The 13,165-nt window shown below is 44.1% G+C and overlaps 1 protein-coding gene across 1 annotated transcript in view; it reads left to right on the forward strand.

The window, feature by feature from the left end:
* Positions 1–7,212, forward strand: part of LOC144688939 (ADAMTS-like protein 5) — a 118,663-nt gene extending 111,451 nt beyond the window's left edge. The window contains exons 11-13 of the mRNA XM_078555992.1: positions 907–1,011; positions 3,261–3,332; positions 6,023–7,212. Of these exons, the coding sequence (XP_078412118.1) occupies positions 907–1,011; positions 3,261–3,332; positions 6,023–6,330 (485 nt within the window). The 3' untranslated portion in view covers positions 6,331–7,212. The remainder of the gene's footprint in view (positions 1–906; positions 1,012–3,260; positions 3,333–6,022) is intronic.
* The last annotated feature ends 5,953 nt before the right edge of the window (positions 7,213–13,165 follow it).

Raw genomic sequence — 13,165 nt, forward strand, 5'->3', positions numbered from 1 at the left:
GGAAAGAATGTTGGAGCCTCTACCATCATGATCCATAGCTCCAGACTGTAAAATGTATGTTGCCACAGCAACTCAGACTCTGAGTGAATTACACCGCCACTTCTCTTGTAATTTTTGCAACTCCTTATAACTCAGTCATTGCAGAAGGCTGTTTTGAGGTTCATAAATATCAGATAATCATTAATAAATCTAATAAGGAATTCAGCAGAAACTTCTTGGTCCAGAGTCCTCAGGCTGTGGAACTTACTACCATATTGGGGTGGTTGAGGCGAATACCACCGATGCCATTAATGGGAAGCTAGACAAGTACATGAGGGAGAAAGGAATAGAAGAGTTTGCTGATGGGGTTTAGCTGCAGGATGGAACGTAGCTCATGTGGAGCATAGACACAGGCATGGAATATTGAGCCAAATGGCCTGTCTCTGTGCTGTTAAGTCAATGTCATATACTAACCTTCAAGTGAAGTGGGGTTGAGGGAAAGTTGGAATGGGGGTGCAGAGTGTAGCATTTTTAATAAAATACGCATAATATCAGGGACCAGCCACAGCCAATTTGGTGAAAGTCATGTATGAGCAAATACTCTGGAAATCAATAAAGGTGCAAGTGGGATGGTTTGTGCCAGGATTCAAAGAGCAAGCAGAAGGTTTTCCCGTGCCCGATAGGTACCCCAACAATCCCTGATTCATTAAGTAATACATAATTCTGTACTTCACCTTCTCTGCTCAAGGGGGAGAGTCCCAGGTAGCGATACAGTTGGAGAGACCCCGACTGGTAGGAGGGATGGAGGAATTGTCCTCACCACAGGTATTCCTTTCAGATGCATTGGATAGAGGCAAGTTATTAAAGTTCTTGCATTACTGACCGAAACACAGACTTATTTTTCTCCCCCTCCCTCTCTCCCTGCAGACTGGATTCACCCTGCTCAGCGACCACCGGTGCATCCCCATCAAGATAATCATTTTCAAAATATATTACCAAGGGATCCCATCCAGTCCACCAGCCATCAGTCCAGTGAGTGAAAACATCAAAGGCTCTGCAAGAAACAGGCTTTGTGTTTCTTTATTAACTGTTTGATTTACCCCTCCCAGGAAACAACATGGTTGCCAGTGGATGGCTTGGGGGATGGGTGTTGGGAATCATGATGTGGAGGCCATCATGACCATGAGGTGGTCCTTTCCTCTGCAGCATTTTAGTATATTTTATATATAATGCAGAAAGGCATATCTTACCTTATCAAATTGGGATGTCCAAAGCATTTCACAGCCAATGTCTCATGGGAGCCACCAAATCCAAAAAATACCTTAACTAAGAAAGGGTATGAATTGGGATTGAAAAGGTAATAGCTGTCTTAGCCAATGGCAGTGAACGGCCAAATGGCCTACTCATGAACACATTAAGGTGTTTGTTTCTAATGTGGTACACTGTGACTTCAACCTACTAAAATATTTCAGTGAGCCCTACAAAGTGAATTTTCAATGGCCAAAGAAGTATTCCAACATTCATTAATTAGATAAAAGCACAGAACTGCGGATGCTGGAAATCCAAAACAAAAACAAAAACAGAAATACCTGGAAAAACTCAGAAGGTCTGGCAGCATCGGTGGAGAAGAGCACAGTTGACGTTTCGAGTCCTCATGACCCTTTTACTTAGTTCTGTTGAAGGGTCATGAGGACTCGAAACGTCAACTGTATTCATTAATTAGACTTGAAGTGCCTTTACTGGTGCATGCTTACAGAATTGTTTAAATGTTGGAAGGATTAACCACACACAGAGCCTCTTGTTTGCTTTTTGTAGCCAAATCAAACAATTTACAGTTTTATTTACAGTTTCATTACAAATGGCAGCCGCACACTCTCCCAACCAATGCTAAAGCAACCATGTTGTTTTCTTTCTTCAAAGCTTCATCTTGAGTTTCTTGAATGTTAAGGGTGAAAAGACCACAAATGTCATTGATCACAAGATCCATGTTTGTGTTTATATAGAGGAAAACAATGTAACAACATCACTAGCTTTCCCTACCGACGCAGTGTTATTCCCTGCACGGAGCTGTGTGTCATGGAAATTCGTGCAATACATGTGTTAATGGTACAGATAACCTGATAAAATCTCACCAGCAGAAACATGTCTACACAAAACTACTTGCAACAGTCATAACACATTCCTTAGTCTATCGTCTTTGACATTGGCAGATCGGTATCCCAGTGAGTGAGCTTCCTGTCAGCTGCTGAACTGTTAACATCTAGAAAGAAGTAATGAATGTTAAACCTCCTGTCATCTCCCTGCTGTGTCTTCTGTCTCTGTCTCACTCCCAGCCCAATGCACACCTGGGACGCAGCTTGCTACTTTGCCAAACATGAAGGTCTTCACAATACCTAGGTGCAAACCCCAGGGGAAGAAAGATTTGCATTTAGGTAGCAACTTTCAAAACCAGCAGACATCTCAAAGTATTTTACAGCTAATGAGGTACTGTCACGGTTGTAATGTAGAAAACACAGCAGCCAATTTGAAAACAGCAACCCCCCCCACTCCCCCCCACCCCCCAAACAGCAATGTGATAATAACCTGAAATCATTAAAATGATGTTTTTGTGATATTGAGTGAGGAATAAATTTTGGCCAGGATGCCAGCAAGAGCATTCCTGCTCTTTCAAATTTTACATCCACGTCCGAGAGAGCAAATGGTAGCACAGCACTCCCTCAGTACTGCACTGGAGTGTCAACCTAGATTGTTGCGCTCAAGTGGGACTTAAACCCACGACCTCTGATTAAGAGGTGAGAGCGCTACAAACTGAGCCACGGCTGGCATTCTAAAAAGTGGGGAGAGGAAGGAGGGGAGGGGAAGTCTGCACTCCGCAGATCCGTTGGGTCACAAACAAGGTAGAGAGATGTCTGGTGCACAGGATAGAGGGATGGACAAACATATCCCTTTGTTCTTCACCTCCAGCAACTCCTTTCCCAATCAACCCATCCCACTGCGAAGATTCAGTCCACGGAAGAGATAGTCTTTTCTTCAACTGGATCTCAATCTCCCTTTTTTTCCCATCTGCTGTCAAGGAAAGCTGAACATCCCTTCTGAACAATACCCCTTTGCTGACAGTCTAATAAAGCTACCCTTCTCCCTTCAGCAGAGAAAACTTTAATTACCTGCTGCCTGAGCAAAATCTTCTTCTAATAGATGGTATGCATTAACTGACATGTTGAAGAGCTCTAAGATAAACTAGTCTGATGCATTTAAGTGATCGCCATCTATCTCTGATCTAGGTTCCTGTAGAAAGTGTAAGAAGTCAAAAGGAAAATCTCAAAGGATTAAACAGTACTGCCAGAAAGACTTTGGTAAGACATCAACCAAACTTAAAACCATTACTTTAAAATAGGAACTAATTGCAAGATATATGAGCCAGGATATTGAGGTCGGCCAGCAGGGGGTGGGGCCCACTCGCCGACACGTAAAATGACGCGGGATGACGCCGGGTGGAACTCCCAAGGTCACCCCGCATCATTTCAATTTTCAGGTCGGCGGGGGCACAGCCGAATCAGCTGTGCACCCGCCGACCTGTCAACGGCCTATTGAGGCCATTGACAAAGTCATTAACCTCATTAATGGTCCTGCCCGTCCAACCTTAGGGCTGGCGGGCAGGCCGGGAGCCCTGGCGGGCTTCAGAAAAAGCGTGAAACCTCATCCACCGGCGGGATGAGCTTTCATGAGGGTTATTAAAAATTTAATAAAAGTTTGAATAAAAGTGATGGACATGTCCCAACTCATGTGACAGTGTCACATGAGGGGACATGTCAGAGGAATTTTACTTTTGTCCATTGACCTTTTTTAAATTTGGCGCCGATCTCCCTGAGGCAGCGCTTAGCCTTACTAGGATGAAGCACTTAGGGAATCCCCCCCTCCGCCTGCACAGGGAGTGCATAGCGCTTCCTGGCGGACATCACACTGGGCGGGCCTTAATTGGTCCACCCATGTAAAATGGGGGCACAGGTCGGAGGCGCGCTTGCACTTGCCCACTCCTGCACTTCCCCCCCCAACGGGGGGAAAATTCTTTCCATGGCTTTATTTCTTGGTTCCATTATGAGCAATGGCACTAATTTGCAGTGACATCCCTGTGCTACAAATTGTCTCGTGTTTGTTTTTGTATCAGAGATCAGCTCTGTAGAGTGTATTCACTGATCTCAGCATGAAGCCAGGTTCAAAGGGAGCACAGGTTGCAGAATTAGCATGACTGTACTTTAGTCTTAAAAACAAAAAACTACTGCGGATGCTGGAAATCCAAAACAAAAACAGAATTACCTGGAAAAACTCAGCAGGTCTGGCAGCATCGGTGGAGAGGAAAAGAGTTGACGTTTCGAGTCCTCATGACCCTTCAACAGAACTGAGCAATAGCAGGAGAAGGGTGAAATATAAGCTGGTTTAAGGTCGGGGTGGGGGGGTGGGGGGGGGGGGGGGGGAGAGAAGTTGTGGGGGGCAGTGGTTGTAGGGACAAGCAAGCAGTAATAGGAGCAGATAATCAAAAGATGTTACAGACAAAGGAACAAAGAGGCGTTAAAGGTGGTGATATTATCTAAGAAAATGTGCTAATTAAGAACGGAGGGCAGGACACTCAAGGTACAGCTCTAGTGGGGGTGGGGTGGAAAGACTGACTGTGCATTACAGGTATAGATTTAAAAATAATGGAAATAGATGGGAAAAGAAAAATCTATATAAATTATTGGAAAAAACAAAAGGGAGGGGGAAGAAACAGAAAGGGGGTGGGGATGGAGGACTTTAGTCTTATCTGTGCTCCCTTTCAGAGGGGCTCCCCAATGGAAAGTACGCTCTCTCTGTCTCAGAGGGACTAAAAGAAAAGCAAAATAAAATCTCCTTGGTGGGTAAGTGCAATGCACACAAAAGCCACACAAAGAAAGTCCGAGGATCAGCCTTGGTTTGCGCTAGTCTCAGCTATGGTGTCAGTCGGGTTTCTGTGATTAGTTTCTGTGCCTTTGAGCTAGTTAGTGAAAGAAAACCAAACAGGGTTTCCACTTGGTCAGTATTCAGTGAAGTCTGTAAATGTGCGTGTTGGACTTGGGGTTAGCAATCATGATGGCATGCATGGTTAAGTACTCAGCTAAAACTCGCTGATCTTTTATTATGCATGGTTTCACTCTAGTGCCATCCATTGTAAAGAAATTTAAGTCTAAACTATGGAAATAAGTAATGTGCTGTTTGCATTTTCTACAACCGCTGATCTCTTCTCAATCCTGGCATCCTGCTGCTCCAAGAGGAGAGGTGATAATAGAAATGCACAATGGGGCTCATGGAGTTGACCCAGCTACAAAAGGAAATTCAAGCACCTTCATACTAGATAAGGCACCAAAAAGGCACTTGCCACAATTATGCAATGTGCAGGAACTTTTGACATTTTGGTGAATTAATTCTGTCCACCTAAATTAACCCATGTTACCAACATTAGTCAATGGTCAGACTTTTCAAACAGGGATGGAGGGGGTACTGATACATCAGCACTAATCTTCTAATGTTCCTCTGATTTCTCAAAATGGAAGAGTGTAACACAAGAAAGGAAGAACCTGCATTTACAAAGCACCAATTCACATCCTCCGCCCTCTCAAAGTGCTTGAAGCCCAATGAATCATATTTCGAAGTACAATCGCTGCTTCTATGTAGGCCAACACTTTGGTCTACATAAAAGCAGTTTGAGCATAGCAAACATGAATAAATGAATGATTAGGTAATGAGTTTGGTAGTGTTGGTTGCAGGAGGAATGTTACCCAGGACAACAGAAGAACTCCCTGATCTTCTTGGAATAATGACATGGGGTCCTTAGCATCTCCTTGAACCCATGCTTGAACTCATGGCTTGAAAAGTAAGAATGCTACCAACTGAGTGAAATAGAGGCCTGTTCTCCTGAGAAAGGAAGGTTCAGTCCTTGGAGACTTGAGGAAGGGAATTTGGGAGAAAGTAAATGGCCAGGAACCTACTACTACTTCAGTGTATTAATGTTTCTTCTTTACTTTCTCACCAGTTTTTCGTGGGAGAATCCTCAGAAAGACAATTGTGGGGTCGGAGACTCGTTACGATGTACAAGTCAGGCAAACGTACAAGAACAAATACCCCATCGTCCACAGGGAATACATCTGGGTGCCAAACACGTGTGACTGTCCGTATCTTCTGGAGAAGCGAGAGTATATTATGATGGCAAGGCGACATGTGAACTTTGAGCAGACGCTGAACCGAATCCTACTGGAGCACAACAGTTTTGTCAGGCTCTGGCAGCCAAAGGAAGACTTGATGCTGCGAGACATGGATAAATATTGCCATCAGTACTCATAAAGGGAAGTCTATCATAATGCTAGCATTTTACAGCCCTGTCCCGTATTGGTTAGTATTTGGGAAGCACTCAAGACATTGCATAGGAAAACTATCTCACTCCATCAGTTACGTGCAAAATTCCTATTAAGCGACTTCTCACAGCCTATATTAAGTACTTCTTTCTAAGCCTCCCAAGAGTAGTCATTGGAAGATGTTGTTTGATGATGACTCTGTAGATCAAGGCAAAAATGAGTGGCACTGAATTATTGGAAATGAGTTAATATGGTTGCTTTGTCCATGTTCCATTGTAATGAAGCTTTTACTGCTTCATATTGGAAAGAGCTATTGCGAGCTTTCCAAAGTTTATATGTGGTCGGTCTTGACCAACAGTGTCTGGTTTTGTTGGAAGGAATGTTCTCTATGATGAACTATTCAATATGCAAGGTACCAGTATGTCCAATATTGTTGATAATGGCAGAAGCTATATATTTGAACAAGCCAACCCAATATTACACTATTGTGACTGGAGAACAATGACAATATTTCTGCTGCACCTCTAAGAGTAATGCACTTAATTGTTCCAGAAGAGTTTCTCCCAATACATTTGGGATTTCCTTTTACTGAATGATGGTCCCAGGTTTGGACTGTTTTACGTGGCATGGATCCCATATTTTTAAAGGACCGGCAGTCTGTATTTTACCTGGCATGTTCTGAATTTTGGGTGATGTATTGTACTGATGCCAATTCTTTTATATCAGCTATTTAATTATGTATATTAAGTATCTCGCTAGTATACTGACACTAATCACTTTGCATGATACATGATGTATCTAAGTATCAAAGACATTTTTAATATTTTATTGTACACAGTCATTAAAATTGACACACGTTAATTATCTTGAATCATTTCACCTCTGAATTTCTGGCTCGACAATTTTGGATCAAAGGTAAACATTGTTAGGTTACGAAAACAAGCTATTGTACTGGAGAGCTCAAACAAATCAAAGGCCTATAAGTGTCTGTAATGAAAACTTAACAATGGAATGGAACAAGAGGAGTCCGAAAGTTGTGATTTAAGCTAACTATTAAAGAGGCAATTTATAGTGGCTGGAGGAGATACTTCTTTAGCATTTCTTCAAGTTTGCAAGATATTTAGTTTCTCCATTATCACTTTATGCTAACAACAGATGAGCAGGGTCAGATGTCACCCACGTTCGTAACAAAAACAGAAAACACACCCCCTGTTACTGTGGTTAGTGCAAGAGGGACAATGACAATGAAGCATAGAACCTAGAAAAGTTACAGCACAGAAAGAGGCCATTCAGCCCATCGTGCCTGTGCCAGCTGAAAAAGAAAGAAAAACTAGCTGTCTATTTTAATCCCACCTTCCAGCACCTGGTCCGTAGCCTTGCAGGTTACAGCACTTTATGTGCAGATCCAGGTTTCTTTTCAATGAGTTGAGGGTTTCTGCCACCAACAGCAAACCAGGCAGTGAATTCCAAACACCCACCGCCCTCTGGGTGAACAAGGTTTTCCTCGTGTCCCCTCTAATCCTTCTACTAATCACCTTAAATCTGTAGCCCTGTAGATCTGTAGTAATTGACCTCTCCACTAGGGGAAACAGGTCATCCCTGTCTATCTAGGCCCCTCATAATCTTTTACACCTCAGTCAGGTCACCTCAGCCTCCTCAGTTCCATGGAAAACAACCCCAACCCATCCAATCTTTCCTCATAGCTGCAATTTTCAAGTCCTGGCAACATTCTTGTAAATCTCATCTGTATTCTCTACAGAGCAATTATGTCCTTCCTGTAATTTGGCAACCTGAACTGTACACAAAATTCCAGCTGTGGCCCAACTAGTGTTTTATACAGTTCCATCCTTACATCCCTGCTTTTGTATTCTATACCTCGTCCAATAAAGGAAAGCATTCCACATGCTTTCTTTACCACCTTATCCACTTGTCCTGCCACCTTCAGGAGCCTGTGGACATGCACTCCAAGGTCTCTCACTTCCTCTACCCCTCCCAATATCCTCCCATTTATTGTGTATTCCCAAGGTTTGTTTGCCCCCCAGCAAATGCATTACCTCACTCTTCTCCGGATTGAATTCCATTTGCCACTTTTCCACCCACTCAACCAAACCATTGATATCATTCTGGAGACAACAGTTATCCTTTTCACTATCAACTATTCGGCCAATTTTTGTGTAATCTGCAAATTGCCCAATCATGCCACCTACATTTAAGTCCAAATCATTAATATATACAACGAACAGCAAGGGACACAACACTGAGCCTGTGGAATGCCACTGGAAACCAAATGCCATTCTCAAAAACATCCATTAACCATTACCCTTTGTTTCCTGTCACTGAGCCAATTTTGGATCCAACCTACCACTTTCTCCTGTATCCCATGAGATCTCACTTTCCTGACCAGTCCGCCATGTGGGACCTTGTCAAATGCCTTACTGAAATCCATGTAGACAACTGCAATTACCCTCATCAATCTTCCTTGTTACTTCCTCAAAAAATTCGATTGAATTAGCAAGACACAACCTTTCCTTAACAAAACCATGCTGACTATCCCTGATTAATCCATTCCTTGCTAACTGACAGTTTATGCTGTTTCTCAGACTTGATTCTAATAATTTGCCCACCATCAAAGTCAGACTGACTGGCCTATAATTATTTGGTCTACCTTCACACCCTTTTTAAATAACGGTACGATGTTTGCAGACCTCCAATCCTCTGGTACCTAACCTCTATCTAATGAGGATTGGAAAATGATCCTCAGAGCATCCATTATTTCCTCCCTGGCTTCCTTTAACAGCCTGGGATATAATCCATTCGGCCCTGGTAACTTATCCACCATCAAGGATGTCAGTCCCTCCAATACATCCTTTCTCACTATGCTTATTGCATCTAATATTTCATACTCCTTCCTCTCTTCCTCTTTAACTAGAATATCTGCTTCATCTCTCTCCTTAGTGATGACAGAGACAAAGTACTCATTGAGAACCCTGCCCACATCTTCAGCATCAGATCAAAATTACCCTGTACATTTCTGATCGGCCCTATCCTTTCCTTAGTTATTCTCTTGCTCTTAATGTACTGGTAAAACATCTTTGGGTTTTCTTTGATTTTCCCTGCCAATAGTTCCAACGCTGAACAATAGTGTAGGGCAGAAAGCAAAGGTGGACACTGATTTTAAAAACAGAAAATGCTGGAAAAACTCAGCTGGTCTGGCAGCATCTGCAGAGAGAGAAGCAGAGTTAACCTTTTGAGTCCACGTGACTCTTCTTCGGAGCGTGACACTGAATGTTCAGTGACACAGAGAAACAGATAGTGAGACAAAACATGGAAAATCTGTAAAGCAGGTGATCACTGCTAGATAAACTGGGAAGTATGACTAAAAGACAACCAGGATGGGGGCGTTATGGAGGGAGTGGGTGGGGGCAGGTAAAGAGACACTTTGACTTTGCAGGTGGTAGTGTAAATGAAGTACTAGTAAAGAGAGGATTCTTCAAGTGTTCCAGTCAAAGCTGGTTGCCATTATAAAAGAGCTTGTCTGAATGCACTCCCACCTGCCTGCGAACTGAGGAGGAAGATTTTCTCTGGTGGTGAATTAGGAAGGTGCATTTATGATTTTACCACAACTATCAAACTGAGGAATTGTGTCCCCTAGGCTGAATTCCCAGGTAGGAAAGTATAGTCAGTGCATTCGACTGCATAGATATAGGAAAAGTAGAAAATGCATTGTTCGTGAGAAAGGACTTCGCATGATTGTCAGTGAGTTCCTCTGGTTGCGGCACGCACAACTTCAGAAGCAAATGGAGGGAAGATTATTTTGTTCTTGGTGTCAATTCCCTTCCAGGAATCTCCACCCAGAAATTCTGCTCTTCCTTCCAACAGGTAAATCTCAAATTTAAGGGGCGGGATTTTCCGACACTGCCTGCCGCCGGGATTGTCCGGTCCCGCCGAAAGCCAATGGACTTTTGGCTGGGCTGCCAAGTCTCCCACGGTGGGTTTCGCCACGACAGGGCCAAAATATCCCGGCCAAGGTTATTCACCTGAAACATTAACCTTGGTTCTCTCTCCATATCTGGTCGTTGACTTGCTGGGTGATTCCAGAATTTTCTGTTTATATTGCAGATATACTTTTGTTCGGTGTTTCTAGGCCTGAATTTTTAGCTCGGCGAGCAGGCATGATCGGCTGGCCCAGGATCAGCCGGGAAACGTACCGCGATCGCCCCCTCCCCACCGCCCCACCCCCCACCACGATTTCACGCTGGCTGGTTGGCCAATTAGCGGCCAGCCAGTGTGAAGCGTAGGCTGAAAATCTCAGCGCTGCCAGGGTAGGGGCAGGAGGAGGGTGGGCAATGACATCATCCCGGGTGAGGGCAAGCGCTGAGAGAAAGCTCCCTGAAGTCAGAGAGCTGCCTCCATAGCTGCATACCCGAAAATGTTCCAATAAAGATTTAACAAGCAGAAAAAAAAATGTCGGAGCATCACAATCAGGCACCTGAAAATATAGGCGATAAAAAATGCTGCCCACAGATTTTTATTTTTATTTTACTTCATAACGGAAACTTCATCCCTCCCTTGGATGAGGTTTCATGAAAATTGTAAAGGCCACCCTGGCCGATTTGCCTTTCCACCAACTGTAAGCTTGGACAGGCGATGAAAGATAGTAGTTATTAATGTGCAGTTAATGGGCTTAATTACCCTCTTAATTGTCTGCGGCCCGCTTCCGACTTTTGCGTGCGCCCGCCAAGCGTAATATCATGTGAGTGATTGATGACATTGGGATGCTCGCCCAACGTCATCTCACGCGATTTCGCGCCCAACCGGGTAGGGCACACGCCCGCTCGATCAATGTAAAATTCAGCTCCTAGTGCAATTGTAAGCGTATTCTGAAAAACTATTGTTGGAAATACTGACCGGGGCAATCTTCATGTATTCATTTACAGCCTCAGAAATAAGAACAGTATTGATGCTGTTGCCCTCAAAGTACTAAAAAGGGAATGGATATTTCCTTGTTGCTCGGAACAAAGGGCAATTTCCACTCTTTGTCATTAAGCAGAATCACAGAATCACACAGTGCAGAAGAGGCCCTTCGGCCCATCAAGTCTGCACCGACACTTGAGAAACACATGACCTACTTACCTAATCCCATTTACCAGCACTTGGCCCATAGCCTTGAATGTTATGACGTGCCAAGTACTTATCCAGGTACTTTTTAAAGGGTGTGAGGCAACCCGCCTCCACCACCCTCCCAGGCAGAGCATTCCAGGCTGTCACCGCCCTCTGGGTAAAAACGTTTTTCCTCACATCCCCCCTAAACCTCCTGCCCCTCACCTTGAACTTATGTCTCCTTGTGACTGACCCTTCAACTAAGGGGAACAGCTGCTCCCTATTCACCCTGTCCATGCCCCTCATGATCTTGTACACATTTCTTGTAGTCACATTTACAATTTTCCTTTCAAGTTCAGTTAGTGGAAAGTTTCACCCTTTCCCAATATTCCTCAAAAGTACACGAATGAACAAAATCACAGGAAACTTTTGCAAGCCAAACCCGCTCCAAAGAAACCTTCTCCATGTCCAAGAAACACTCAACGAGCAAGGAACCTGAATATAGAGACAATGGATTGAATTACCGAAGCTAAACCAAGTTTGTAGCCAGAAAATTAAAAGTGGATGTTAAACTTGAATTTCCAGGTATCTGTGTTTCTTCAACTTTAATTATTATGGGTAGTTTAGGCAATGCTGCCAAAAATCATTTTTTATTTGGTTTTACATGGAAGGGAGAATTTGCCTCTACCAAATGCTCTTCAAGGCATTTTAATAAGACGATGCTCCAACGCAATGAAAGATTTGTAGTCAGTTTGAGGAACTTGACCTGCTCAGTTTGATGAAGAAATTTTCTCAGACATTTTGTGTCTCTGCCCATCTTTTTAAAGGGATTTGTCACACCGGGTTGGAAATAATCTGAACCGGACTAATTTCAAGTAACAGGCACTGTAATGTCAGCAAAAGTTTCTTGGAACACTTATTTTTTGGTAATTATAAAATTATTGCTTGTGAGCTTCCAGTGGGGAACCCTTGTGCGAAGGCACCGGCTGTCTTATCGGGGGACCTGGCACCTGGAAGGGAAGGGCCTGCTGAGCCAACCCTGCCCTTGCTGCAGACACCCCTCTCCCGCAACCCCCACCTTGTGATCCCGTGACGCCCCCCTCCCACCTCACGCACTTGCACTTGGGTCCATTCTCGATCCTGGGCCTTGGGTGGATGTGGTACCAGCAGCTGCCACTGCTGCCCCACTGGAGCTGCTGAGCAATGAAGAGCCGCCGGCCTCTGACGGGCTGGCAGCTCTCAGCAGATGTAACTTCCACCTCCAGTTTCTTTGACCCAGGAAAGGCCTGCTGCTGCCCCTTTAAGTGCCTGATTGGCATTTCATTCAGCAGGGCACATAAGTGTCAGCAATGACCATCTCCAACAAGAGAGGATCCAACCATTGCCCCTTGGTGCTCAATGGCATTACCATCACTGAATACCCCACTATCAATATCCAGGGGGCTACCATTGACCAGAATCTCAACTGGATTAGTCATATAAATACTGTGGCTACAAGAGCAGGTCAGAGGCTAGGAATCGTGCAATGAGTAACTCACCTCCTGACTCCCCAAAGCCTGTCCACCATCTACGAGGCACATGTCAGGAGTGTGATGGAATACTCTCCCTTTGCCTGGATGAGTGCAGCTCCAACAATACTTAAGAAGCTTCACACTGTCCAGGACAAAGCAGCCCACTTGATTGGCACCATGTCTACAAACATTCACTCCCTCCACCACCGATGC

The sequence above is a fragment of the Cetorhinus maximus genome, chromosome 13, assembly GCF_964194155.1.
Source record: "Cetorhinus maximus chromosome 13, sCetMax3.hap1.1, whole genome shotgun sequence".
NCBI lineage: Eukaryota > Metazoa > Chordata > Chondrichthyes > Lamniformes > Cetorhinidae > Cetorhinus > Cetorhinus maximus.